The sequence below is a fragment of the Amphiura filiformis genome, chromosome 16 (assembly GCF_039555335.1).
Source record: "Amphiura filiformis chromosome 16, Afil_fr2py, whole genome shotgun sequence".
Classification (NCBI taxonomy): domain Eukaryota; kingdom Metazoa; phylum Echinodermata; class Ophiuroidea; order Amphilepidida; family Amphiuridae; genus Amphiura; species Amphiura filiformis.
The window spans coordinates 43555164-43582272 of record NC_092643.1 but is presented as its reverse complement, the minus strand read 5'-3'; the positions used below and the strand labels follow the sequence as shown (position 1 = coordinate 43582272).

Genomic DNA, 27109 nt, shown 5'->3' with positions numbered 1-27109 from the left:
TTTTATAGCATTTTTTAAAGCTTTTTCCAGATACAAATTTATCTATTAATGACAAAATTGGTGGCGCTATTTAGTAACTGAAAATTACTATTTCAAGCGTTTAATACAAACAATTCCTTTCATTGTTTGATAAAATATGTTTACAAAATTTCCTTGTTGGTTGTTTCACCTATTCCAGCTGTTTTAATGGCAGTATTAATCACATACCCCTTGTAAATAAAGAAATATGATTTAGGACAAATAGCGCCATCTATAGTTTGCATTTAGTTAATAATGAAGCCTATTCTATATACATCAAACAACCGTGAGCCTGTGACATTTGACCTCTGGGGTCATGGCTACCATAAGTTACTTCTAGGGGTCATGGGCCATCATTATACTAAGTATGAACCCTGAGGACGCTATAGTTCTTGGGCTAGAGATGCTTCAAATTTTACACATATTGCCCCCTGTAGCCCATGACCTTTGACCTCCGGGGTCGAGGCTACCCTACAACATTTCTAGGGGTCATGGGCCATTATTGTACCAAGTATGGGCCCCAAGGCTACTTTGGTTCTGGAGTTAGAGGGGCGTAAAGAAGTGGTCTTAAGAAGATATAGGAGGAGAAGAAGTCGAAGACTAAACACAACAAATACAATATCTATGCCCCGTTGCACGGGCATAGATAAACACAACAAATACAATATATATGCCCCGTTGCACGGGCATAGATAACTAGATGCCACAGTAATGTGTTTTACCAAACACGAATATCTATGCCCGGGACCACACCTAACCCCCTTCCCCTATTCACAAACGAAAACTTGGTGAGCACCACGTGAAATCACTTGTTTTAAGCTTTCATTTGATATACATGTAATGCTCATAACACTGGACTAGCCCACACTCTCTCTAATACCCTACTAAGCCTTCTCTCTCTTTTATACCCCCATCAGACGATCACTCTCTCTAAAACACCACCAGACTGGACCACACTCTCTCTAATATCCACACCTCCGTAACCAAACACACCCCTTGTCCCATCATGACAACCTTTTGAGGTGGTCCAAACGAGGGCCAAGGAACCAAAATCAAAATGCCTACACATTCCCTTTTCAGGGAGTTTTTGTCAAGTGATGAGTTTCCTTGACGTACGATTCAAACCTTTATCATGGCAAACACAGGTAGCTAACAAAATTCTACCTATTGCGCTACACTGTGTTAATATGTCGTACCTAGTTTGCTTTTTAAAGCCTTTAGACTTTGACCTCTGGGGATGAGGCTAACATAGAATACATCTATGGTCATGGGTCATCATTGTAACAAGTATGAACCCTGAGGGTGCTGTAGTTCCTGAGCTAGAGCTGTTTGAAATTTTACACATATTGACCCCGGTAGCCCATGACCTTTGACCTCTGGGGTCGATGTTACTGCAGAAAATATCTAAGGGTCATGGGCCATCGTTGTAGTCTCCACGGCAGCCAGTTTGGTTCCGCTCCCTCCACACAAACAGTCTGCCAAAGGCCACTTATAACGCCGTTTCTGATTGGCTACACAAATGTAGCTGCAGAGCTGTACATACGGGAACTTGATTGACCTCAACCTCAGCTGGCGAGATGGCGGGTCAAAATTGCTCCTGAATAATTAAGTAGCCGTCTAGCCGATCGACCAATTGAAAGCTTTGTTTGACGTCAAGCTGGATGACGTCGTCAGAAAACCGTTAGCCAATTAAAAAGGACCAGTTCGTCATCATTGGCAGACTGTTTGTGTGTGGAGGGAGCGTAACCAAACTGGCTGCGTAGGAGACTACCATCGTTGTACCAAGTATGAACCCTGAGGGCGCTATAGTTCTTGAGCTAAAGCTGTTTTAAAAGTTTACACATATTGCTCCCTGTAGCCTATGACCTTTGACCTATGGGGTCGTGGCTACCATATGTTACATTTAGGGGTCATGGGTCATCATTATGCTAAGTATGAACCCTGAGGGCGCTATAGTTCTTGAGCTAGAGCTGTTTGAAATTTTACACATATTTCCCCCTGTAGCCCATGACCTTTGACCTCTGGGGTCGGGGTACCCTAGGAAATTTTTGGGGGTCATGGGCCATCATTATACCAAGTATGGGCCCCGAGGCTACTTTAGTTCTTTAGCTAGAGGAGGGCAAAGCTATGGTCGTAAGGAGAAGAAGGCGAAGACGAAGGAGAAGACTAAACGCAACAAATACAATATCTATGCCCCGTTGCACGGGCATAGATAAGGAGGAGGAGAAGAAGCCGAAGACTAGATGGCACAGTTGTGTTTGACCAAACACGAATATCTATGCCCGTGACCACACCTAACCCCCGTTCCCCTATTCACAAAGGTAAACTTGGTGAGCACCATGTGAAAGCCCTTGTTTTAAGCTTTCCTTTGATATACATGTAATGCTCATAACACTAGACTGGCCCACACTCTCTCTAACACCCTACCAAGCCTTCACTCTCTTTTACACCCCATCAGACCACCACTCTCTCCAAAACACCACTAGACTGGACCACACTCTCTCTAATACCCCACCAGACTCTCTCTTATACTCCACCAGACCATCACTCTCTCTAAAACATCACCAGACTGGACCACACTCTCTCTAATACCCCACTGACCCTCACTCTCTCTTATACTCCATCAGACACTCACTCGCTCTAAAACATCACCAGGCTGACCCATACTCTCTCTAATACCCCACCAAGCCTTCACTATCTCTCTCTCTCTCTCCCTCTCTCTTATACACCACTATAAACTCACTCTCTCTAAAACACCACCAGACTGGCCCACACTCTCTCTAATACTCTACCAAGCCTCTACTCTCTCTCTTATGCCCCAGCAGACCATCAATCTCTCAAAAACACCACCAGACTGGACCTCACTCTCTCTAATACCCCACCCCTTAACCAACCACACCCCTTGTCCCATCATGACAACCTTTCGAGGTGGTCCAAGGAACCAAAATAAAATGCCTACACATTCCCTTTTAAGGGAGTTTTTGTCAAGTGATCAGTTTCTCGACTTGATTCAGACCTTTATCATTGCAAACACATGTAGCTAACAAAATACTACCTATTGCGCCACACTGTGTTAATAGGCCGTACCTGTTTTACTTTTTAAAGCCTTTAAACTTTGACCTCTGGGGATGCGGCTACCACAGAATACATCTAGGGTCATGTGTCATCATTGTACCAGGTATGAACCCTGAGGACGCTGTAGTTCTTGAGCTAGAGCTGTTTGAAATTTTACACATATTGCTCACTGTAGCCCATGACCTTTGACCTCTGGGGTCGATGCTACTGCAGGAAATATCTAAGGGTCATGGGCCATTATTGTACTAAGCATGAACACTGAGGGCGCTATAGTTCTTGAGATAAAGCGGTTTTACCAATTTACACATATTGCTCCCTGTAGCCTATGACCTTTGACCTCTGGGATCAAGGCTACCATAAGTTACTTCTAGGGGTTGTGGGCTATCATTATACTAAGTATGAACCCTGAGGGCGCTATAGTTCTTGGGCTAGAGCTGTTTGAAATTTTACACGTATTGGCCCCTGTAGCCCATGGCCTTTGACCTTTGGGGTCGAGGCTACCCTACGAAATTTTCTGGGGCCATGGGTCATCATTATACCAAGTATGGGCCCCGAGGCTACTTTAGTTATTGAGATAGAGGAGTGCAAAGAAGTGGTCTTAAGATGATGAAGGAGAAGGAGAAGGCGAAGGAGAAGGAGAAGGAGAAGACTAAACACAACAAATACAATATCTATGCCCCGTTGCACGGGCATAGATAACTAAACGCAACAAATACAATATCTATGCCCCGTTGCACGGGCATAGATAACAATACCGGAATTGTAATCACACCATGTGCGACGGTCATTATGAAACTTAATTAAGTTTGATGTGATTAAACTTATCACGGATGCAAAGCAACAATTTTTTTTTCAATCACACGATGTTAAAACTGATCATTTCAGCATGTCAGGTGCATGCGATTATCACTGCAAATTAGTTGGTAAACGTTACCTGCTAAATGACACATGTGATTAAACATATCACGGATGCAAAGCAACATTTTTTTTTATCAATCACACGATGTTAAAATTGATCATTTCAGCATGTCAGGTGCATGCGATTATCACTGCAAATTAGTTGGAAAACGTTACCTGTCAAATGACACGTATACAGAATAAAACATACAATATCATGATAACTTTGTCGATAGAGTTGAGTTATTAATATCAGTTTTATATATCAAAAAGAAACTAGCATGGTTTTAGGAAACAATCAAGTATAGTTGAATCATTTTCTTACGATCCGTGACCATTCACGTGGATTTGACTAGATGGACATATTTTAAGAAAAAAATGGCTCCTATGTCCCTCCCAAAAATGGCGGGAAAATCTATTTTTAGCTCATTTTTTTTAACTCATCAAGTTACTATTTTCGCATGTTTTTTTTTTTTTTTTTTTTCATTCGGTGGTAAATTATGGTGAACTATAACTTTGCTAGAGAGCACTTACAAATTAACATGGGTGGTATAGATTCTGAATTAGTATAGGTCTCACAGATATAGAAAACACTAAAAGCCATTGTGTGTGTACCTTTGGGTTTTCAGCTTATTAACCAGACTAGTAGCCAAAATGACTTTTCAGTAAAACGGCTCATGTGAACGAATGAAAGGATACAATAAAGCAAACAAATGAACAAAATTATAAAATGAAAAATAAACAAAATAGAAAAACTAGATGCCACAGTAACGTGTTTTACCAAACACGACTCTATGCCCGGGACCACACCTAACCTTCTTCCCCTATTCACAAACGAAAACTTGGTGAGCACCACGTGAAAGCACTTGTTTTAAGCTTTCATTTGATATACATGTAATGCTCATAACACTGGACTAGCCCACACTCTCTCTAATACCCTAGCAAGCCTTCACTTTTTAGGGGTCCCCGAGGCTACTTTAGTTCTTGAGCTAGAGGAGAGCAAAGGTGTGGTCGTAAGGAGAAGGAGAAGGAGGAGGAGAAGAAGCCGAAGACTAAACGCAACAAATACAAAATCTATTGCACAGGCATAGATAACTAGATGCCACAGTAATGTGTTTGACCAAACACGAATATCTATGCCCGTGACCACACCTAACCCCCTTCCCCTATTCACAAGCGAAAACTTGGTGAGCACTGTAGCCTATGACCTTTGACCTCTGGGGTCGATGTTACTGCAGAAAATATCTAAGGGTCATGGGCCATCGTTGTACCAAGTATGAACCCTGAGGGCGCTATAGGGCGCTTGAGCTAAAGCTGTTTTAAAAGTTTACACATATCGCTCCCTGTAGCCTATGACCTTTGACCTCTGGGGTCGTGGCTACCATAGGTTACTTTTAGGGGTCATGGGTCATCATTATTCTAAGTATGAACCCTGAGGGCGCTATAGTTCTTGAGCTAGAGCTGTTTGAAATTTTACACATATTGTCCCCTGTAGCCCATGACCTTTGACCTCTGGGGTCGGGGGTACCCTAGCAAATTTTTAGGGGTCATGGGCCATCATTATACCAAGTATGGGCCCCGAGGCTACTTTCGTTCTTGAGCTAGAGGAGTGCAAAGGACTGGTCTTAAGAAGGAGAAGAAGGCGAAGACGAACTAGATGCCACAATAATGTGTTTTACCAAACACGAATATCTATACCCGTGACCACACCTAACCCCCTTCCCCTATTCACAAACGAAAACTTGTTGAGCACCATGTGAAAGCACTTGTTTTAAGCTTTCATTTGATATACATGTAATGCTCATAACACTGGACTGGCCCCAACTCTCTCTAATACCCTACCAAGCATTCACTCTCTTTTATACCCCCATCAGACCACCACTCTCTCTCTAAAACACCACCAGACTGGACCACACTCTCTCTTATACCCCATCAGACCCTCACTCTCTGTTATACTCCACCAGACCATCACTCTCTCTGAAACACCACAAGACTGGACCACACTCTCTCTAATACCCCACCAGACCCTCACTCTCTCTAATACCCCACCAGACCCTCACTCTCTCTTATACTCCAACAGACACTCTGTCGCTCTAAAACATCACCAGACTTACCCATACTCTCTCTAATACCACACCAAGCCTTCACTCTCTCGTATACTCCATCAGACCCTCACTCTCTCTTATACTCCATCAGACACTCACTCGCTCTAAAACATCACCAGACTTACCCATACTCTCTCTAATACCACACCAAGCCTTCACTCTCTCGTATACTCCATCAGACCCTCACTCTCTCTTATACTCCATCAGACACTCACTTGCTCTAAAACATCACCTGGCTGACCCATACTCTCTCTAATACCCCACCAAGCTTTCACTCTCTCTTATTCTCCACTATACACTCACTCTCTCTAAAACACCACCAGACTGGTCCATACTCTTTCTATTACCCTACCAAACCTTAACTCTCTCTTATACTCCACCAGACCATCAATCTCTCTAAAACACCACCAGACTGGCCCATACTCTCTCTAATACCCTCACTCTCTCTTATACTCCACCAGACACTCACTCGCTCCATAAGGCTGACCCATACTCTCTCTAATACCCCACCAAGCCTTCACTCTCTCTTATACTCCACTATACACTCACTATCTCTAAAACACCACCAGACTGGCCTACACTCTCTCTCTAATACCCTACCAAGCCTTCGCTCTCTTTTATACCCCCTCAGACCATCACTCTCTCTAAACCACCACCAGACTGGACCACACTCTCTAATACCCCACCAGACCATCACTCTCTCTTATACTCCACCAGACCATCACTCTCTCTAAAACACCACCAGACTGGACTATACTCTCTCTAATACCCCACCAGACCCTCACTCTCTCTTATACTCCACCAGACACTCACTCGCTCTAAAACACCACCAGGCTGACCCATACTCTCTCTAATACCCCACCAAGCCTTCACTCTCTCTTATACTCCACTATACACTCACTTTCTCTAAAACACCACCAGACTGGCCCACACTCTGTCTCTCTCTCTCTCTCTCTCTCTCTAATACCCTACCAAGCCTCCACTCTCTCTTATACCCCATCAGACCATCAATCTCTAAAACACCACCAGACTGGACCATACTCTCTCTAATACCCCACCAGACCCTCCTCTCTCTCTCTCTCTCTCTATACTCCACCAGACACTCACTCGCTCTAAAACACCACCAGACTGGCCCACTCTCTCTAATACCCTACCAAGCCTTCACTCTCTCTTATACCCCATCAGACCCTCACTCTCTCTAAAATACCACCAGACTGGACCACAGTCTCTATAATACCCTACCTCTTAGCCAACCACACCCCTTATCCCATCATGACAACCTTTTTTTGTCAAGTGATCAGTTTCCTTGACGTACGATTCAGGCCGTTATCATTGCAAACACAGGTAGCTAACAAAATACTACCTATTGCGCTACACTGTGTTAATAGGTCGTACCTATTTTGCTATTTGAAGCATTTTAAAACTTTGACCTCCGGGGAGGCGGCTAATATAGAATACATCAAGGGTCATGGGTCATCATTGTACCAAATATGAACCCTGAGGGCGCTGTAGTTCTTGAGCTAGAGCTGTTTGAAATTTTACACATATTGCTCACTGTAGCCCATGACCTTTGACCTCTGGGGTCGATGTTACTGCAGGAAATATCTAAGGGTCATGGGCCATCATTGTAAAAAGCATGAACCCTGAGGGCGCTATAGTTCTTGAGCTAAAGTGGTTTTAAAAATTTACACATATTGCCCCCTGTAGCCTGTGACCTTTGACCTCTGGGGCCGTGGCTACCATAAGTTACTTCTGGAGGTCATGGGCCATCATTATACTAAGTATGAACCCTGAGGGCGCTATAGTTCTTGGGCTAGAGATGCTTCAAATTGTACACATATTGCCCCCTGTAGCCCATGACCTTTGACCTCTGGGGTCGAGGCTACACCAGGAAATTTCTAGGGGCCATGGGCCATCATTATACCAAGTATGGGCCCCGAGGCTACTTTAGTTCTTGAGCTAGAGGAGTGCAAAGAAGTGGTCTAAAGGAGAAGGAGAAGACGGAGGAGAAGACTAAACACAACAAATACAATATCTATGCCCCGTTGCACGGGCAAAGATAAGAAGGCGAAGACGAAGGAGAAGACTAAACACAACAAATACAATATCTATGCCCCGTTGCACGGGCATAGATAACTAAACGCAACAAATACAATATATATGCCCCGTTGCACGGGCATAGATAACTAAATTACTACACTGATCATTTATAAACATCTCAAAAAAAGTAACTAACCCCCTTAAATAATGGCAATTATTCACAATGGCCTATTGCATTACAAATCTGTAAAATGCGTTGGAAGCAGAATTTATTTCTGCGCATTTTGACACCTCATTTGATAAGATAAGAAAACAATAAAACACCAGTCAATTTAATGCAGTGAGGTCCAGATCTGAAAGTTGCACTTGCAACAATACAAAAACACTCAGATATCATTACACAGAAAGCATATTCCAATCACTTCAGTGGGACAAAAAGGGTGTCAATATCAATCGAGAGGAGTTCAACTATCTCAGATTTACGGATGATGTAATCATCATAACAGAGCTAGAGCCTGGAAAATATTGAAACCGTGCTCAGAGAGCTTGCTTAAGCTAGTAAAGAATGTGTCCTCAAGAAGAAAGTGCAGAAGACAAAAATATTGGCAGGCCCATGTCCAGCAAACAATAGTCAGTCAATAGTCAATGAGTGCAACAAAAGAAGTCAATGTTGGGACAGCAGTTCCATCAGTTTGACGGAAAAAGTACAAGAGCAGGAAGTAAAGAGAAGAATTAAGCTTAGATGGAGGAAATATGACAAACCTAGTAACATCATGAGAGGAGATATACCAACTTGCTTGAAAAGAAAAATTGCTCAATCAATGTATCCCAAACTATTACATATGGAACTGAGACGTGGACGCCTACAGCAAAAATGGAAAGGAGCTATACAAGCGGTACATCACAACATGGAACATAAACACGTAAGCGATCTCCTACCAAGGCAAGGAGACAAACAAATGGGTTAGAGAACAAATAAAGATTCAAGACATCTTGGAACCGGCTAAACACAGGAAATAGAATTGAGCAGGTCACATGAAGCTACATGAGTAGCAGAACAGACAACAGATGGAAAACAGCAATTACTGTATGGAGACCTATGGTGGGAAACAGGACCGGCCAAAACAATACAAGAGATGGAGAGACGAGATAGACCAATACTGGGGAACAGTATTGGTTCAACATCGCTAGAAACAGAGCTACCTGATGCTTTCGTACAGCAGTAGACCGACAATGGCTGATGATAATGATGTCATTTTGAAATTCTATCTTTATATTAATGCAAATTTTCATTTATTGATCACATGTAAATTGCCATCGGTATAACTACAGGTATTTTATTAAATTTAAAAAAAATATTGTAAGCAATTCATAATTCGTCGGCTGTATTCCATAGTGGCGTATAGTGATTTTTGAAAATTGGCACATATGTTTTGAATGATGTTCTCTTTCATTTTTTCTAAGTCTCATCAGTCATAATTAGCTAATTAATTAGTAATTAATTAATTAAATGTGGCGTATAGTTACAAAGTGACATTTGTTGTATTCCATAGTGGCGTATCGACCATACGCCACTTTTTATACACATTTTATAATTATGAAATATCGGCAAAATGAAAAACATCGTATGTCATAGTGGCGTACGCGTATCGGACCTATACGCCACTATGGAATACGAACGACGAAAAGTAACGCCATAGGGATTACACGGCGACCGAGGTGGCGTACGGTTAACGTAAGGTTAGGGTATTGCGTTTTGTTCGTTTTCCATAGTGACGTATAGTTTTATTGTCAGTTTGCCAGCAAAGGTATGTATTTATTTCTTTTGAAAAATATATAACAATAAAATCTATTTAGTTTACTACAGAAATTTCACATCATTTACAAAATATAATGAATGTCTGATTTACACAACTCGATTTTAAATTGGCATTTCTTCAAACCCGATTTTCTCGAAAAGTTGTTTATTCGCGGCGCCCCACTATACGCCACTATGGAATACGGACGACGAATTTTGCACCTGTCGTACTATAAAATCTCATTTGCATATATTTGCATACTATTTCAGGCAATGAATGGAACAGCAGAATTGGCTGCATCTGTCAATTATCCCAACGTGAGGGTGTTATCAGTCAAAGAAAAAGTGTCATATACACCATACTATGATTTAAAATCAGCAGCATCATTATATCATTCATGGGCAAAACCAGATCCAGGTACGAGTAACTGAATTTTTATTAATTTTGGACATTGTTCCTCCTTTATCAGAATGTTAAATGGAAAAAATTACGAGACTATTTCTCCCCTGCAACAGAATGTTTCATGTTACCCGCCCTACCAGCCTGCAGGGTTTGTAGGATCCATGGCGGTTAGGGTTGATGCCCATGCTAACGGGGAGCGTTGCTGTAGTGCGCAACTGCCCGTTCGTCGTGGTTGTGGCAAAAAAGAGAGGGCTAACGCGGCAGGCGTGTTGAGGAGACCAGGAGGCGCTGGAAGCTAGGACAGGGCTGCTGGTTTATATCCCAAAGACTTTATACACCCATTCCATAAGGGGTGGCTAAATTTCTTTGACCATATGGGCCTGACCGGGGCCTGACCAACCCTAATGCCCTGGGGTGGCCGGAGGTAACCTACGTGTTGCCCACTGAAGAGGAAGCACACAGTCTGTAGAGTTTGACAGGATTCAGAGCGGTTATGGTTCGAGTTACACACAAACTATGAAGAATTCTAAGATTATTCCTGACTTTTCCTTGTACACAGATTCACTAGGAGTCAATGCCATCGAAAATTTTACCTACTTTTCTGCTGTGTGCTGGTTCTATGGACGAGACTTATATGACACATACAAGGTCCCAATGGGAATGATCTCCATTAACTGGGGTAACACTCCAATACAACCGTGGTCCTCACCAGATGTGATAAATTCTTGTGTGGAAAATGCTGCAAAGGCGGATGTTACAAAAAGCAGGTGAGAATACTCATGGCAAACATATAGTTTATTGTACATATAGTAGGCCTATATTTAAAACAACAGTCACAAGCCTTATTATTAATTTGCAGAGCTTGGTAGCTTGCGAAGTACATCTACATGATCTTCAGGTCTTCTTTAGTCACTACAGAGATTGTTACACTTATTTTGATATTGATAGGTTTTGGTAAAGTGACAAAATCTTGTTGAAGATCATGGCGTCCGGTCTCTGTCCAAGCCGGCTTTGTGCTCCCTCGTCACTAAACAAACTGTGTGTCTGTCTGTCAGGGTGTCTGTCGGGGTGTAGGGGTGTCGGGGTGGGTGTGTGTGTGTGTGTGTGTCTGTCTGAATTTTATTCAGGAATTAATGTTTTTGTACGTTTTGGTTAAAATTCCATCTCATAGAAGAGCCCTTAGCCGGTTGAGTTTGAGGTGTTCGAGTCACTCACGAAAAGCAACATACATCATTCTTGCCGCGAGGCTGTAGCGAGGCCGTAGCGGGGCTGTACTGCGCGGGGTTTGCCCACACATCCCGTCACACATATACCACCATAACTAACACTCTGCTTCTTGTTGTGATGAATTTCGACGTTTCGCTACAAGTATTTTATTTTTTTGTTTGGACAGATGTGCATCTGAAACGGAGAAAGAATTTGAATATAAACCATATTTTAAAAATGACACTGTTTTGTGGAATGCGATGATTCATCCATTTGTCAACATGACCATCAAAGGTGCTATATGGTACCAAGGTGAGTGGTCACTTATTTGCTTCTCATGTTTGGCTTCGTTTATTTGATTGTTGAGGTTCTATAATATGTGGCAGCAACAGATCCTTGAGAGCATTATGCATGCTTACTATTTAGTGATAGTAGGCCTTTGAATCTTGAATCTTTATTTCCATAATAAAAAACAACAAAATACACATCAAAACATAAAAATACAAAGACAATTATGGAGGAGATGATTGAAAGGCCAATAGGCCGGGGTACTCTCTTGCGATTCCATCTGGAGCAATAGACCGCCCCCCCCCCTCATGAGGAGTAAATTCGCATACTATCCTGATCATAAACTAAAGAGATACAGACCAATCACCAACAGGCAAAGTCCCCGTAGCATCACTCGTAAATAGGAGGGCCAATTGTTTCATGGTCTTTCGCGTAACGCGAAGATACACAACGCTCTATCGCTTAGGGGCGGCACGTTAAGAAATCTGATACGATATCCGTTTTCGGCAGTTTAAAGTCTGCAGTCACTGCAGATATGAAGCTCCCGAACTGCATATTTTGGAGACAATTTTGTAACTGCAGTATCATAAAATCGGATAGCAAGTAGCAGATTTGACTTCAAAACGGCAATTGATCGAGTTATCACTCCTTCAAGTATCGACTTATCGAAATACTTCGAGTGCCACTTACAAAACGCGAAGGCATATAGGCACACAATACGTAGCCTAGTGATTTATTAGACATATTGTAAATCGAACCATCGGCCTTCATGAATATCATCGAGAATTCTCAGCATTCAAATCACGGGACTTTGCCAGTTGGTGAATTGATCCCGATACTTACAGCAGATATCCAGATAGTATTATGTCCATTTATACATGGGCAACAAATTTGCATGTGCAACATAATCCCAGTACTATCCAGATACTAGTATCAGAACCCCGCTATTGGTATCGGATAGTATTACAACACCTAAAATATTTTGCTATGATAAAATTGTAAAATTTCTCTACTTATTCTTGATGTTGTTGCTCATTGTAGGTGAATCCAACACTTTGATAGGTACAGACACTTATAGCTGTTTTTTTCAAGCTATGATAAGTGACTGGAGACAGAAGTGGTATGCAGGATCCTCACAACAAACCAACCCATTATTTCCTTTTGGATTTGTACAGGTATGCTGATAGAAAATGCCGGATTGTGTTCATGAAGATGATAAGTGTAAATCTTAACATAAGAGTCAAAGGGGACCAATTCATTATTATAGGCAATAGAGCCCAAATGTCTTCGATCTTTCGATCGACCAGTGATGCTTGGTCGACCATCGATCCTTATCATTTAGCCTATACTAAATCGATAGATTCACTATTACATGATGATATGAATACCTGAATACAATAATGACCAAGTACAGTTTGGAAATTTGTCGTCATCATTTGAAACGAAACCAAAGATGACGATTCTTTTAAAGCAAACCACTAGTACAGTATATTATAACCAAATATCTGACTATGACATTCTAGTAGTTTCTTTTAGAAGAAACATCATCTTCGGCTTCATTTGAAACGACAAATACAAATTTCCAAAATGAACTTTGGCAATTCGTCATTGTTGTATTCAGGTATTGTGATGCACCCTTTATAATCATGTATCTTGAAATAGGGAAAGCTTCCTTATAATGATTAAGCTGGTTACGCAGGGAGTATTACAAAGTATGGCGATGGAGATTTCCTACAGTGCTACAAGTTCAGATTTTGAGTGAAGAAGAACTGGATGGATCTCGCCGAGCGCGGATGTCATGGTTTTTGTGGGTCACGACAGAAGAGCTGATGCCGTTGTGACAGAAATTTGGAAAATTGGAATATTGCAACGTCTCAAATCTGAACAGAATTCTCAAAGCAGGGCATGATACGGTAATCCATGCCTGAGAGTGGTCTACAGGGTGAATTTTAGAATGAGATTGCTGTAGTTCTAAATATTAAATATGGGACTTTTACTTATAAAACAAAATATTCTCTCTGTAGATAAGTACATCATGGGTACCAAAGTTTGGGGTGATCAACAACTATCCAGTCATCAGGTGGCATCAGACAAACGATGTAGGTTATGTACCTAATGCTGGAATGCCTAATGTCTTCATGGCTGTAGCATTAGATCTCTCAGATCCAGAATCACCCTATGGAGCGTAAGTATGTTATTATTCTTTAGCGTGGTTTTCACATAAGACTCAAGAATATTTGAAAGAAATTGTAGGTAGATATCACTGTCATCATGGACACTAAACACTCGTTTTACCACAAGGGGGAGTTGACGAGTTGTACCAACCCTCTCCCCGACAGATTTTTATCCCGGTGTACTAAAATGCTCAGTCAAATAAACTAAACCCTGAAACGGCTTGCGCTAATCGTAAGTTCATCCATTGAGCTTATTTTAAAGAACACATTTTAGTCCACACCTTGCCCGGGGGTAGAGTAGAGGGTTTTATGCGATATTCAGAGTGATAATGAGTTTAAACTGATATATAGATTAGAATGGCAATTGCCTTTCATATTTAGCCAAAAATCTGGTAATTTCTGGTAAGTCATAAAACATTTTTGAAGGGTATTAGAGAACTAGGACCCCGGAGGCACTCAACACAAATGACCGTACGGATATGCTCTCCTGAAAGACCCCTGTTGCTAATTCAGCACGATTCAGGCAATTTTCAAGCAGAGAGCCAAGAAAGACCCTTGAATTTGACTTTTTACAACTCCAAAAGACCCCCTCTTTTACCGGTACGCCGTCAGCTCCCAAAGACCCACCACCCCAGACCTGTACGATTACTACCTATTTCCGCCATACCAAAGCCACATTATGAACTGAAACTTGTATAAACATAATTTGTTTGAACAGAATCCATCCACGACATAAACAAGATGTAGCAGCACGTCTTGTCCAAGCTGCTAGGGCCGTAGCATACCAGGAGAAAGGACTGATATACCAAGGACCATTCCCAACTAAATTCAATGTAGACAGTCAAGAAGAAACCATTGATGTGCAATATAATAATAAGGGTAGTGGACCCATTCGTCTAGTAGGACCCCTCAACAACACATTTGAGGTAACTAACTTTGAAGAATAACTAATGTGTTATTAATTTTGTAACGTTTTTTAATGAGTTCTCTTTTCTTATTCATACATGCACGTGTAATCTGTGTCTAATAAAGCGCATATTATATGATAGGGCCAAAAATAGTATATCTCGAAATTGCCATGCGCAAACTATTTGCGGGCGCATTTGTCTCGTCCGTTCCCCATTTTTTTAACGAAAAAAAAGTCGATAGATTATGTTTTAAAAGTATTTGTTTGAAGAATTGTGTAATTAACACTTTAAATCTGTGAAAATATTTCATTATGTGTTTATGAATGTAAAAGTTCGGAGCAAAAAAGAACAGGAAACTGCATTCCTCATTGGATTTAGAAATACCCCAATCTAAATGCAGACAGCTTCTTTGATGAGAGCACCTATGTTCAAGCCAGGATTGTAGCTTAATGATGACGTTAGTTTAAACACATATTGTGGACATTTCCTTAAAATTTCTTTAAAATGTTCCCGCGAATAGCCAGTAAAAGGGGAACTAAGTTTTTCCCCTGATCTTATATTCACATACCACTTTCAGCAGACGAGCTCCAAACCCGGGCTCCAACCAAGCCATGTATAATAACCCTTGCCCTTCTTCCCCTGAACCTCGTGCCTCTGGTACATACATTTGGTATGTGGTAAAATTCCATTGTGGCATCTCATCCCGCCATATCATGCTTTAATCGGGGCTTTAATGCAGGGGTTAATTTCTTATCAAGAAAGCTTTATTAACCTTTAATCTTTATAGTAACAATTTTAAGTCATAAGGGTATGAGTGTCTGGTCACTCATACACACCGACATCGCCCGGTTAATAATTACATTATACAGCAGAGACACTGAAATGAATACCCGAGATTGATATACGTGAATGTGCTATGCACGATTTGATATTATACAATAAATCTTTGGATACAGGGGGAGAAAATGATTATTATGATTTAGTCTAAAGAAGCCAGATTTGGTTCCTTGCACTTGAATATACGTGTTCGTTAGCTAGCGTCTTGAGAAAGAAGCGTGCGTCTTGAACTCAAAAACTGACAAAAATATTCTGATTTTTATATGTGCCGAACTATAGTGCAGCATAGGCTAGCTGCACTCACTCGTGCAAGCAGTCTAAAAGCATATGACCATTGACCTCGTAATGGCGTATACATGCTCACTCACACACAGAGAGGTCATCCCGGCTGTTGTCAGTAGCCTTAGTCAGATGTCCCTCGGCTCATTATGCGTCTCAAAGGTCGGAACAAAATGGCCATGCGTGGCTGTGGATTCAACCTACCATGGTGATTTCTGCCATGAAGATATCTGGGCGATGACACTGTGTCATAACGTCTAGTCTTAATGGTCTTCCCAGCAAACACAAAACGTTTTCGACATCATTCACAAAAGGTTATAAAAGGTTGTCAGAAAACGTTCAAATGTCGGGTAATATAAAGGGTATAAAACGTTTTCATAACTTTAAAAAATATTGTTTGATAATCTACTGCCCAGCAAACACAAAATGTTTTACAGAAAACGTTTAAATGTCGGGTTATATAAAGGGTATAAAAAACGTTTTAATAACATTCCAAAAACATTTTTGAAAACTTGATACAAAACATTCTAAACAGAATGTTATTTTGGAGTTGAAAAAATATTTTGAGAAATGTTTGCCCAAAATATTTGTTTGTATGACCTTTTTATAACCCAACATTTAAATGTTATTAAAACGTTTAAAAAAACATTTTAAGAACATTTATGTGTTTGCTGGGTGCAAATATTTTAACATAATGTTATTTAAGTGTTGACAAAATATTTGGCAAAAAATGTTTGCAAAAATAATTGACAATAACATTTTGAACACATTTTAAAAATATTGTTGTAGTGTGTTTCCATGACCTTTATATAACCCGACATTTTAATGCTATTGTAAAACGTTTTTGTGTTTGCTGGGCCCAGCAAACACAAAAAACGTTTTAAAAACGTTTTAAATAAGTTATATGGCTTTTGGTTTAGGTAAAAACGTTTTAATAACATTAAAATGTCGGGGTATATAAAGGTCATGATAACGTTTTAAAACGTTTTGTATGAAAACACACTTCAACAATATTTTGAAATGTTTTCAAAAAATGTTATTGTAAACTATTTTTGCAAACATTTTTGCCAAATATATTATGTTGAAATATTTGAACCCAGCAAACACAGAAATGTTCTTAAAATGTTTTTTCAAACCTTTTAATAACCTTTAAATGTCGGGTTATATAAAGGTCATGAAAACGTTTTTAAAACGTTATTGAAAATATTTTGAGCAAACATTTTTCGCAAAATATTTTTTCAACCCCAAAATAACATTCTATTTGGAAAGTTTTGTATCAAGTTTTCAAGAATGTTTTTGGAATGTTATTAAAACGTTTTTATACCATTTATATAACCCGACATTTAAACGTTTTCTGTAAAACATTTTTGTTTGCTGAGCAGTAGATTATCAAAAAATGTTTTTTTAAGGTTATGAAAACGTTTCATACTCTTAATATACCCTTTATATAACCCGACATTTAAACGTTTTCTGACAACCTTTTATAACCTTTTGCGAATGATGTCGAAAACGTTTTGTGTTTGCTGGGATATTACTAAAGTTGATAAAACTTATTGTTTTACATTTTTTGTTGAATTTCATTCTTCCAGGTATGTTGTTCTAATTATACTGAATGCCAAGAAAATGATACCTGGATGGATACTACTGTGACAGCTCTGACTGGTCTGCATTCCATAAGGATGAACTATACCTGCGAAGACCTTGATGCTGTTGCTATCCGCTATCTATGGAGGGAATATCCGTGTACTTTTAAGAATTGTCCAGTGTATAACCAAGATGGATTCTTACCTGCACCACCATTTTGGTTACCATTGGACTATTCCGTTTCCATCGGAAATTCGGCCGTAAACTTTGGGGTCTCAAATTTCTAATTTGTTTCTGCCACGTGTTTCTTTTTGCATGTTTTTACTTTCCGTTGGGAAGATATTAAAACAGGTACAAAATGTCTTTATCTATAGTATAATAGCATCTTCACCGCGAAATATAGCACTTTTTGTTCAATATGTGACATTACCGTAAAGTTGGGCATGACAAGTGTGGGTATGACTAATAATGTTGTTGCTTTATTTGACGTATAATTATGATATGTTGCCCAGTGGGCATCCTTCGGCATTCCGAGAATTCAAGGGTCGAAGTCTACACAGAAGTCAAAATTTAATTGAAGAAATTTCATATTTCTAGTCCAATAAATCAGTACTCACTGTGGACGTTTTAAAGTCTAGCAGAATTCTTTCTCAACACTATTGTTGTTGTGACGATCTTCTGTTTACCGCAGATGATACTGGTTGATCACCAAGGCGGTTCCGACTTTGTTTTCCAAGACAAGAAGTTCGTCAAATGCGTGACTAAGATTGTATTGCCCCTCGTCCCTGTTCATGATGTTGTCTTATTGCTTCATTTATCGATTATTTATATCTGTCGTCTATTTGACGAACTTCTTGGAAAACGAACTGGCAATTAAGTTGTTCAGTTGAATTTGCCATGTCAGAAAACATAACATAACATAACTAGACACCAAATCATTGAAATTGGACAATCTTAACCGTATTAGTAAAATTGCACCCAGCCGAAAGTGTGTTGACTCTTGTCAGATTTCTGCCCGTAGCGTTGAGCGTCGTGAATAAAGGTCGCAGATAATTATAGCAAACAATACAGTTTTAGGTTCCTTATGACCAGACTAGTAATTAGCTATATTTTAAAAAAGAATTGGGATATTTTATAATTTTGACTTCTGTTTGACCTTAAAGCCATATTATAACATTTGCTGAGGAGAACGCCCTCACAAAAATTTTAAATTCAGGTTTTTACACGATTGTAATGTACTTTAGTAAACAAAGATTCTCTGCAAAAATCAAGACTTTAGGTGCTGTAGTTTTGTCAAAATCCGAGATTTTGAATAAACCGACTGAATCAGCCTTTTATTATTACGATAGAAATATTAGTCGAACGCGTATGCGATGTCAACACAGTACTACGTACACGGCGTGCGGGACACATACACACACGCCAGAGGGTCGTACCATATTACAACCGCCGGCGTGACATGCATTGGCGCTAGTTGTAAATTCCGATTTTCTTTCCTTTACCTCACTTGTCCGGCTCAAAATTAAAAGGGGACATATCAGACAGTAAATGCTAATATTTTATTGAAAATTAATACTAATCTATTTTTAAAGAAATGTTATAATATGGCTTTAATTGACCCCTACCAAAAATGCCCGACATTTTGAAGAGGGTAGCCCAAGCCAAATGTGTTCAATATCCTTTAGATATACCAAAAACACTTTCAAACCTTTGTTCCAAAGATTTGGTCACCAAACATCTCTTACCTTTGATTAGCACATTAAAGTACAACTTTTGATTTCGTTCCTTCCTTAGGTTTTAGATCACAGTTTTTTAAATTCTCAACCAATTTCAACAAATGAGGTCTTAAATCAGAGCTAAAGGGTGCAGGTACTGGCTGCTTATTTTAAAATTTACATATTTGTCTTTGTTTGGGGTATACGGGGGGTAATTATAACTGGAACCTTAATTATTTCGCGGTCTGTATAATATGTGAGTGGACACTACGAATGAGCCGTAAATGAGCGGCAAATTGTATTCTGAGATACAGTGCAAAATGTGCATGCAGGTCGTATTCATAAGTGTCTCAATTAGGCGCGACATGTTTCTCATTTGATAGCGTTTAAACCAATCAATAATCCTATCGCTGAAGAGGATTATCTAATCATTAAATAGCTCTAGTCTTTGTTTGCTCTGGCTAAATCCTGTTCAAGTGGTGGGTTACAATTGCATTGTATTTTGTCTAGGTATGTATAAACAATAATAACAATGAGAGGACATTCCTGAACCTCGTTGACTTGGTGATGATTTGAAATGACCGCCAATTATGACTTTATTACCAGCAATGTGGAAAAAGAGACACACGTAGAACCTAAAAAGGTTACCATTTTGTTGAAGGAGCAGAGTTCAACAAACCACAACCCCGCTTCTGGATATCGTTTTAAGTCAAATGATATACTATTTTAAAGCTTATGATATATATTTTCTAAACACGAAATAAAACAAAATTCGTAGTGTCCAGTCACATATATTAATTATATACCTGGGACAACGATGGATAATCATTTATAGACTGGTGTACTGATTGGATGGAGTATGTATTACGTCACGGTGGAGCGCGCCATCTACGATCTGCTGCACTTGATCTTGATACCTATCAATATCTCTTGATAGACGTTTTGATAACTGTCTGTATAGGTTCAATAATTGTTTTGTTTATTTTGATTACCTTATGCAAATTTTGTTTGCGAAAATGTATGAGTTCATGTGCAGGAACTAAAAGCAAAAGGGATCTACCAAAAAACGTTTCAAAACGTAAAAAGGGGCCAAGTTTAAAAATTCTTTCCTGTGTGGCTTTTCACCCTTTTTTAAACTTGGTCCCATTCAGTAAAGTAGTACCGTAATAACATGAAGAATGAGTTCTACATGCAACAATTAGGTTTAAGACTGTTCGAAAGCGGTGCAATATGACGTAGGCTATGTATTATCAAAAACATTTGAAGGTTTAAGTTTCATTATATTGCGTGTTTTTGCCGTGTTCATAAAGAGTAGCAGAGTATTATATATACTTAGCAAATTGACTGTCTGTCAACCTGCTACATATAGGCCATACATCTGTACATAAGGCGCAGAATCGCACAAGACGATGAAGAATTTAACAAAGTGAGTATTTGCTACTTTTGCTTAAATCAAAATACATTATAACGTCTTTACGGAAAAACTTCAATCAAGCACGAACATTAATTAATTTACTCTACAAAATGAACACCGACAACTAAGAAAACAAACAAGTAGCCTAAAGATGACTTCGTATGGGTCTTTAGAAACTTTCATAAATGGGACCAAGTTTAAAAAAGGGTGAAAAGCCACACAGGAAAGAATTTTTAAACTTGGCCCCTTTTACGTTTTGAAACGTTTTTGGTAGATATTAATTCTTTTTGAGGTAAAAATATTGCGCGGTAAGTGGTTCTTTGTAACCATGCGAGGCGAACTAGTTGGATATCCATATTTCGCGGTTAATGGTTCTTTGTAGCCCTGCGAGGCAAACTAGTTGGATATCCATATTTCGCGATGAGTAGTTTTTTGTAGCCCTGCGGGGCAAACTAGTTGGATATCCATATTTCGCGGTTAGCAGTTTTTTGTAGCCCTGCGGGGCAAACTAGTTCGATATCCTCATTTCGCGTTCAGTGGTTTTAACGACCCGTAACCACCCCAATCAGCTGCATAGGGTAAAAGATTTATTTAAAAATTAATAGCTGAACCCAATACTTTAGTAGTTCAGCCAGGGACTGGAAACGACATATTGATGACTATATATAGAGTGTATTCAATAAACCCAAGCGGAACGAGAGCTGCTAAGTAACCGCTATCCGAACCATAAACACATGCATGATCAGACAACGAGTGTTCAATTTCCTCATAGCATCCCACGTTGTACACACGTCAGTGGAATTTGGAAGTGTTGGTTTGTTAGCCCTCCAAGTTATAACATTGTTCAATTTGTGTTGAACATTGTATGTGGGCCTCACTGTAATAACATAAAGATCAGTCTGATCAGTGATATCATTTCAAGAGGTCACTTCACATGATTAAGCTAAACAGCCTAATTCGGCCCTGATTTGGTAAAATGATCTAACTTGAAATTAAAATTGCTGTTTCGAGAAAAAGAGCTTTAAAGTTTGAACACTTGACGTTTTTCTTTTTGAATAAAATAAATTATTAAACAGATCTAATGTCTTAGAAAATATATAAATCTCATTATTTGGTGCAGAAAAAAGTCCCACGTAACATCGCATGGTAAAAAGTGAAAAGTAATTGAACAAAATGGTGTTGTTCAACGATGTTTTAATACAAAATTATACACTGACGTTTCGTACAAAAATACTTTATCAACGCGCCACTACAACGAGATTTCCCATATTCCGTCTGATCTTAGAGTCACTGGCCTTCTTAAACCTCAGGTTCAGATCACTAGCGTTGGTTGAAGGAACAACATACTATATACCATTACGGCACCCTTGCTGGCCCTGATAGCATCGGACTTAATGTCCAATTTTCTGCAAACTTTAATTTCCTTTTGGTCACGCCCGCCCATTTGGTAGATCTTCATTCTCTCCATTATAGCAGTTTTTTGTATTAATTTCCTGTGTTTTCTCATTTTCTTTTTTCCTTCTTTCTTTCATTCTCTCCTTCTTTCTTTCTCTCTTTCTTTCTTTCCTCCTTTCTTTTTTTTCTTTCTTTCTTTCATTCTCTCCTTCTTTCTTTCTCTCTTTCTTTCTTTCCTCCTTTCTTTCGTTTTTCTTTCTTTCTTGATTGGTAGTTGAGGCTTTCTGGCTCTCAACACTCGGTATATTGGTTGGTAATGGTAGCATTATGAAAAATTTACTATGGTTGAAAAAGTTTTGGATATCTTACCTATGTTATGTGAAAAATATCAATGTAAAGAGAAATTGAAGTTATTTGAAACAATATTTGTATTTTATTACAAAGAGTGGGCTAAAAGAGGTATAATATGTATTTCAGATTTGTATGATCAAAACGGTGTCTTTCATTCACTAGATGAAATTAAAAGTAGATTCCCACAGCCAGCCAGTGTTTGTATACAATATTTAGCTCTTAAACAAGCAATTTTAACTACATGCAAAAATAAACATCAAAATGTTACTAGCAAGGATATATTCTTTTATAATGGAAACATTTTTGTTGCATTAATGAATTGCTCCACGCAATTATATAGGAAAGCTATGATATCAAATGTATCGTTTAAACCAACATGTCAAACCTTTTTGGAAAATAAATTCAAAAACATGAAATTCAATTGGAGCAAAATTTGGAAAAATATTCGTGTAACAAAAGAACCTAGGTTAATGACATTAAATTGGAAAATAACCAGTAATATTTATGCAACAAAAGTCTTTCTTAACAAAATAGGAAAAGAAAATAGTAATGTATGTGAAATTTGTAACGAAGTAGACTATATTGAACATTTTATTTTTGGTTGCAAAAAAATATGAAGTGAAGTGGACAAAATAATTTTACAATACTATAATGTTAAAATTAAAACCACACAAGCAGATGTTATCTTTGGTTATTACCATTCAGGAAAATGTAATACTACGTCGTATTATTAATACAATAATAAGTGTTTGTAAACTGTCAATTAGTAAATATCGATATGGGAAATATCCCGATTTGATCAGTCTATTACATTCTGAATTAAGAATCAGAAAGCTTATGTAGTAATTGTAGTAATTAGTAAAGCCAGAAAGTAGTAAAGTAAGATCAAATGATTAAAGAGTTTAACTTCAACACTACACTATTTTTCGCTCACCTGGAACGTTTTCACTAGTTCGACTAGCGTCTTCAGCAGATGGTGATGCTGTGATGATATCTTGTCTACAATCAGGATATCGAGCGAAAAATAATGTAGTGTTGAAGTTAAACTCTTTATTCATTTTATCTACCACTACGTATGAATATCCACTCGTATGAGATCAAATGAGTTATGTAAAAATCTAATGTGATGAAATCAACGAAGGAAATAAAATAAAAGATTTAAAAAAAATGTAAAGATAAATTGTGTAATTTGTGTAAGCTAAGCTAAATTAACAAATACATAATCGAGAGGGAAAACTACTACCAAATTTAAGTCCTTACACTTTCAGATAAAATCATAAGCAAAGTAATAGGCTTAATTTGCTTAAGGTCGTGTTTTTTTTTATACTGGGCACCTAAAAAGGGTGGCTTTGTTGCGTTCTTACTCATCAAAATGTGTTTACATGCATGTAGCTTGTTTATTTGATATTTATTATGAGCTTGTTTAGTACTATTATTTTCCTTAGACATTGGTCTTTCAATTTCTGAAACAAAATTAATGATTTTCATTTGTACTAATTACTGTAACTTGTTAAGTCTAATTAGTCAGGGGTGGCTCATGTGGCGGAGGATCATGTGGCGGAGGATCACAATGCTGTACAATGGTGATCATGTGGCGGAGGATCACAATGATGTACAATGGATTTCTACTTGTTTCTGTACTTAATCTCAGCCAAGTGATATCATGCTTAGCATTCATTGCCTCAGTATTTGTTAATTAGATAATTAGAAATTACTAATTACTTGTTTCTTCATTAATAAAGTTCGTTGACCTCTATGTATTTGAATAGGGATTTAATGTAGGCAACATTCAAAAGGGTGCCACGGACAAATGAAACATGATAAATGGCTCAAATTTCTTAAGCAGACCTTGGTTGTGATCCTCTTTACTTCAGTTAACTAAAAACTAGTAAAACATAGAAAGTTTGCGACAAATCTGAAAGAGCGCCCTCATGCTCAATTTTGATCCTAAAAGTCCATTTTACGAAAACGCTTTGTCGAATTCTCTTTTAACTTTCAAAACTGGATTGTTGAGCTTATTTTACATCTAGTTAGATGCCTCAATCATGAAAATTTGCATCTCCACTGCCAGATAAGGGGTGTTTTGAAGAAATTCATATAAATATTGATAGATTTTTGACCACCCTGTATCTACATAATTGAAGTACTTGACCGCTAAAAGTTCCATATGGCTGGGTGGGCAATTAAGTTAACTATATTAAACATGTGTCAAAACTTTACATTTTCAATGTACGTCGAGGGTGACACCCCTAACTGAATTAATATTTTCATCCTTATTTTGCTTTTTACACCCTGTATATTATATGGGTCACCCTGTATAATGACTCCCATTGTATGGTTTCTGAAATCGTCTGAGTATATGCTCTCAGAATATATATACTTTTATTGGATTCTAATGTAAACTTTGAAGTTATAGTACCAAACCTGTAAAAAGCATGTGATTTGTTTGAAAAATACACATGCAACGTAACTGGTGCCCAACATAAAAAAACATGACCTTAAGGGATCCAAAATGAGCATTTATTGCGTTTCGACAGTATTTTTGGTGGGACATGAGAGCACCTCAGACCTATCGAATTGCATTCTGAATACGAAGCATGTCTTTCTGATATCAAATAATTTTCATTTTTTTAAAATCACAATATAATACAAATGTTATGACAAATTATAAAAATTTGATATTTTTCAAATTTTTGATATATAACAGTCCTTGAAGTAAATTATATAAATCTAATGATATATTTTTAAAGTGTATGTAGTAGGAAAAGCCGACGGTCAATTGAAAATTTTGACCTTTCATATTGAAGATATGGATTTTTCCCCAAAAGACCTAATTTTTTTGTTGGTGTTTTGGGAAAAAATCCATATCTTTAATACAAAAGGTCAAAATTTTCAATTGATCGTCGGCTTTTCATCCCACCTACATACACTTTAAGTATAAATCATCAGATTTATAAAGTTTACTTCAAGTACTGTTAAATATCAAAAATATCAATTTTAATGATTTGCCATAAAATGTGTATTAAATTGCGAATTTCAAAAATCAAAATTATTTGATATCGGAATGACATTCTTCATATTCAGAATGCAATTGATATGTCTGATGTGCTCTAATGTCCCAAAATAAATACTGTCCAAACGTTCATACCCCAGCCCTTAAACGTTTGTGTACAAATGTGAATACGATATGTAAAATCATAATACCGCCCTCCAAAATTTACCACACGCTAATGCTGATACTGGCGTCATGGACTGTAGAAGATGGCGTAGAGGTGAAGATTTTGACCGTGCAGATCTAGTGTATCAGTGTGTTGGATTTAAAAGGGCATTTCGTGATCCACAGCATCATCCCCCTACTTTTCTTCAAAAAAGTTGAGATTTTTATATCACTGGAAACCTCTGGCTACATAATATTTATGTACAAAATATTTCTTGCAGATTAATTCGTTTAGCAAAGATATCGTGAAATTTGAATTTCGTTCTGGTATACCAGAACGAAATTACAACACATTGTCTATGGAGCAGTGTAATACACATAATGATGCATAACTCGCAAACGCAAAATCGGAATCAACTGAAATATTGGAAATAAGCTTTTTTGGTGAATATATACTGAAAAAAGTCATAAAAAGAGGATGCTAGGATCACGAAATACTCCTTTAAGGGATTAGATAGCGACAATATTTTTGTGGGACCTGAGAGCACATCAGGTCTTTTGGGGGGAAATGCATATCATAAGCATGAGCGGCCGTTTTATGCAAATTAGCATTTTTTCCTTTCCCTTTTTTGTCCTTTTTGGATATGTTGTTGGTGATCTCTTTTAGAAAATAGAAAGTATTTTCAAGCATCTATACCTCAGATTATCTGCAGGGGCGGATTTAGAGAGGGCGCATCCGGCGCGCGCCCCCTCTAATTTTTGTAGAACGGCGCCTGACGTAATGTATTTTTGTAGAGCGGCGCCTGACTTTGTGGGCAAGCCGCCGCGGCAGCGGCGGTGGCTCGGCGCCCGCTATTGAAAATTCCTGGATCCGCCCTGGGAACATGTTCATATCGTGTTGCATATCAATGGATAGCTACTTTATACCCCTTAAAAATGACACCAGGTTTGAAACAATCACATTTTTCACGGCTGAGTACACGTCTTGTGAATGTAGAGGGGTCCCAAAAAGAATGTGCCAAGTTGTCCATTATTCTGTGCTAAACAACAAAAGTCACTAACCTCAATATCGGGTGGATAAACCATACGCAGCCACAACTGCCAGACACCACATCCTCATGCTGCTCATCAGCCTGCTGGTCACATGTTGATATGGGATGGCATTCCAGTCTTCAACCAGGATTCATCTCAGGTCATTCAATTCAATTCAAGCTGGTCCGACAAGTGTTCAATAGGGTTAAGGTCTGGGCTGATGGCAGGCCATTCCATTCTCTCTACACCCTGAATCTGTAGGTGGTCGTTGACTACCCTGTCATCTTGGAGGATTGCATTAGGGTCCAGATTGCCGTGAAGATATGGGATTACAGCTTGCAGCACAGAATAATGGTTAATATGGCACACTCTGTTTGAGGCCCCACTACATTCACAAGACGCGGACTCAGGCGTGAAAAAGGTGATTGTTTCA

At 38.6% G+C, this 27109-nt stretch overlaps 1 protein-coding gene and 1 long non-coding RNA gene across 2 annotated transcripts in view; both read left to right on the top strand.

The window, feature by feature from the left end:
• LOC140172667 (sialate O-acetylesterase-like) overlaps nt 1-18630 on the top strand; it is a 29437-nt gene extending 10807 nt beyond the window's left edge. The window contains exons 3-9 of the mRNA XM_072195800.1: nt 10204-10351; nt 10896-11103; nt 11730-11854; nt 12872-13005; nt 13855-14015; nt 14723-14930; nt 17618-18630. Coding sequence (XP_072051901.1) covers nt 10204-10351; nt 10896-11103; nt 11730-11854; nt 12872-13005; nt 13855-14015; nt 14723-14930; nt 17618-17899 — 1266 coding nt within the window. The 3' untranslated portion in view covers nt 17900-18630. The remainder of the gene's footprint in view (nt 1-10203; nt 10352-10895; nt 11104-11729; nt 11855-12871; nt 13006-13854; nt 14016-14722; nt 14931-17617) is intronic.
• A 139-nt stretch (nt 18631-18769) lies between these two features.
• LOC140136042 (uncharacterized) overlaps nt 18770-27109 on the top strand; it is a 35650-nt gene continuing 27310 nt past the window's right edge. The window contains exon 1 of the long non-coding RNA XR_011856606.1: nt 18770-19481. This is a non-coding gene — a long non-coding RNA (uncharacterized lncRNA). The remainder of the gene's footprint in view (nt 19482-27109) is intronic.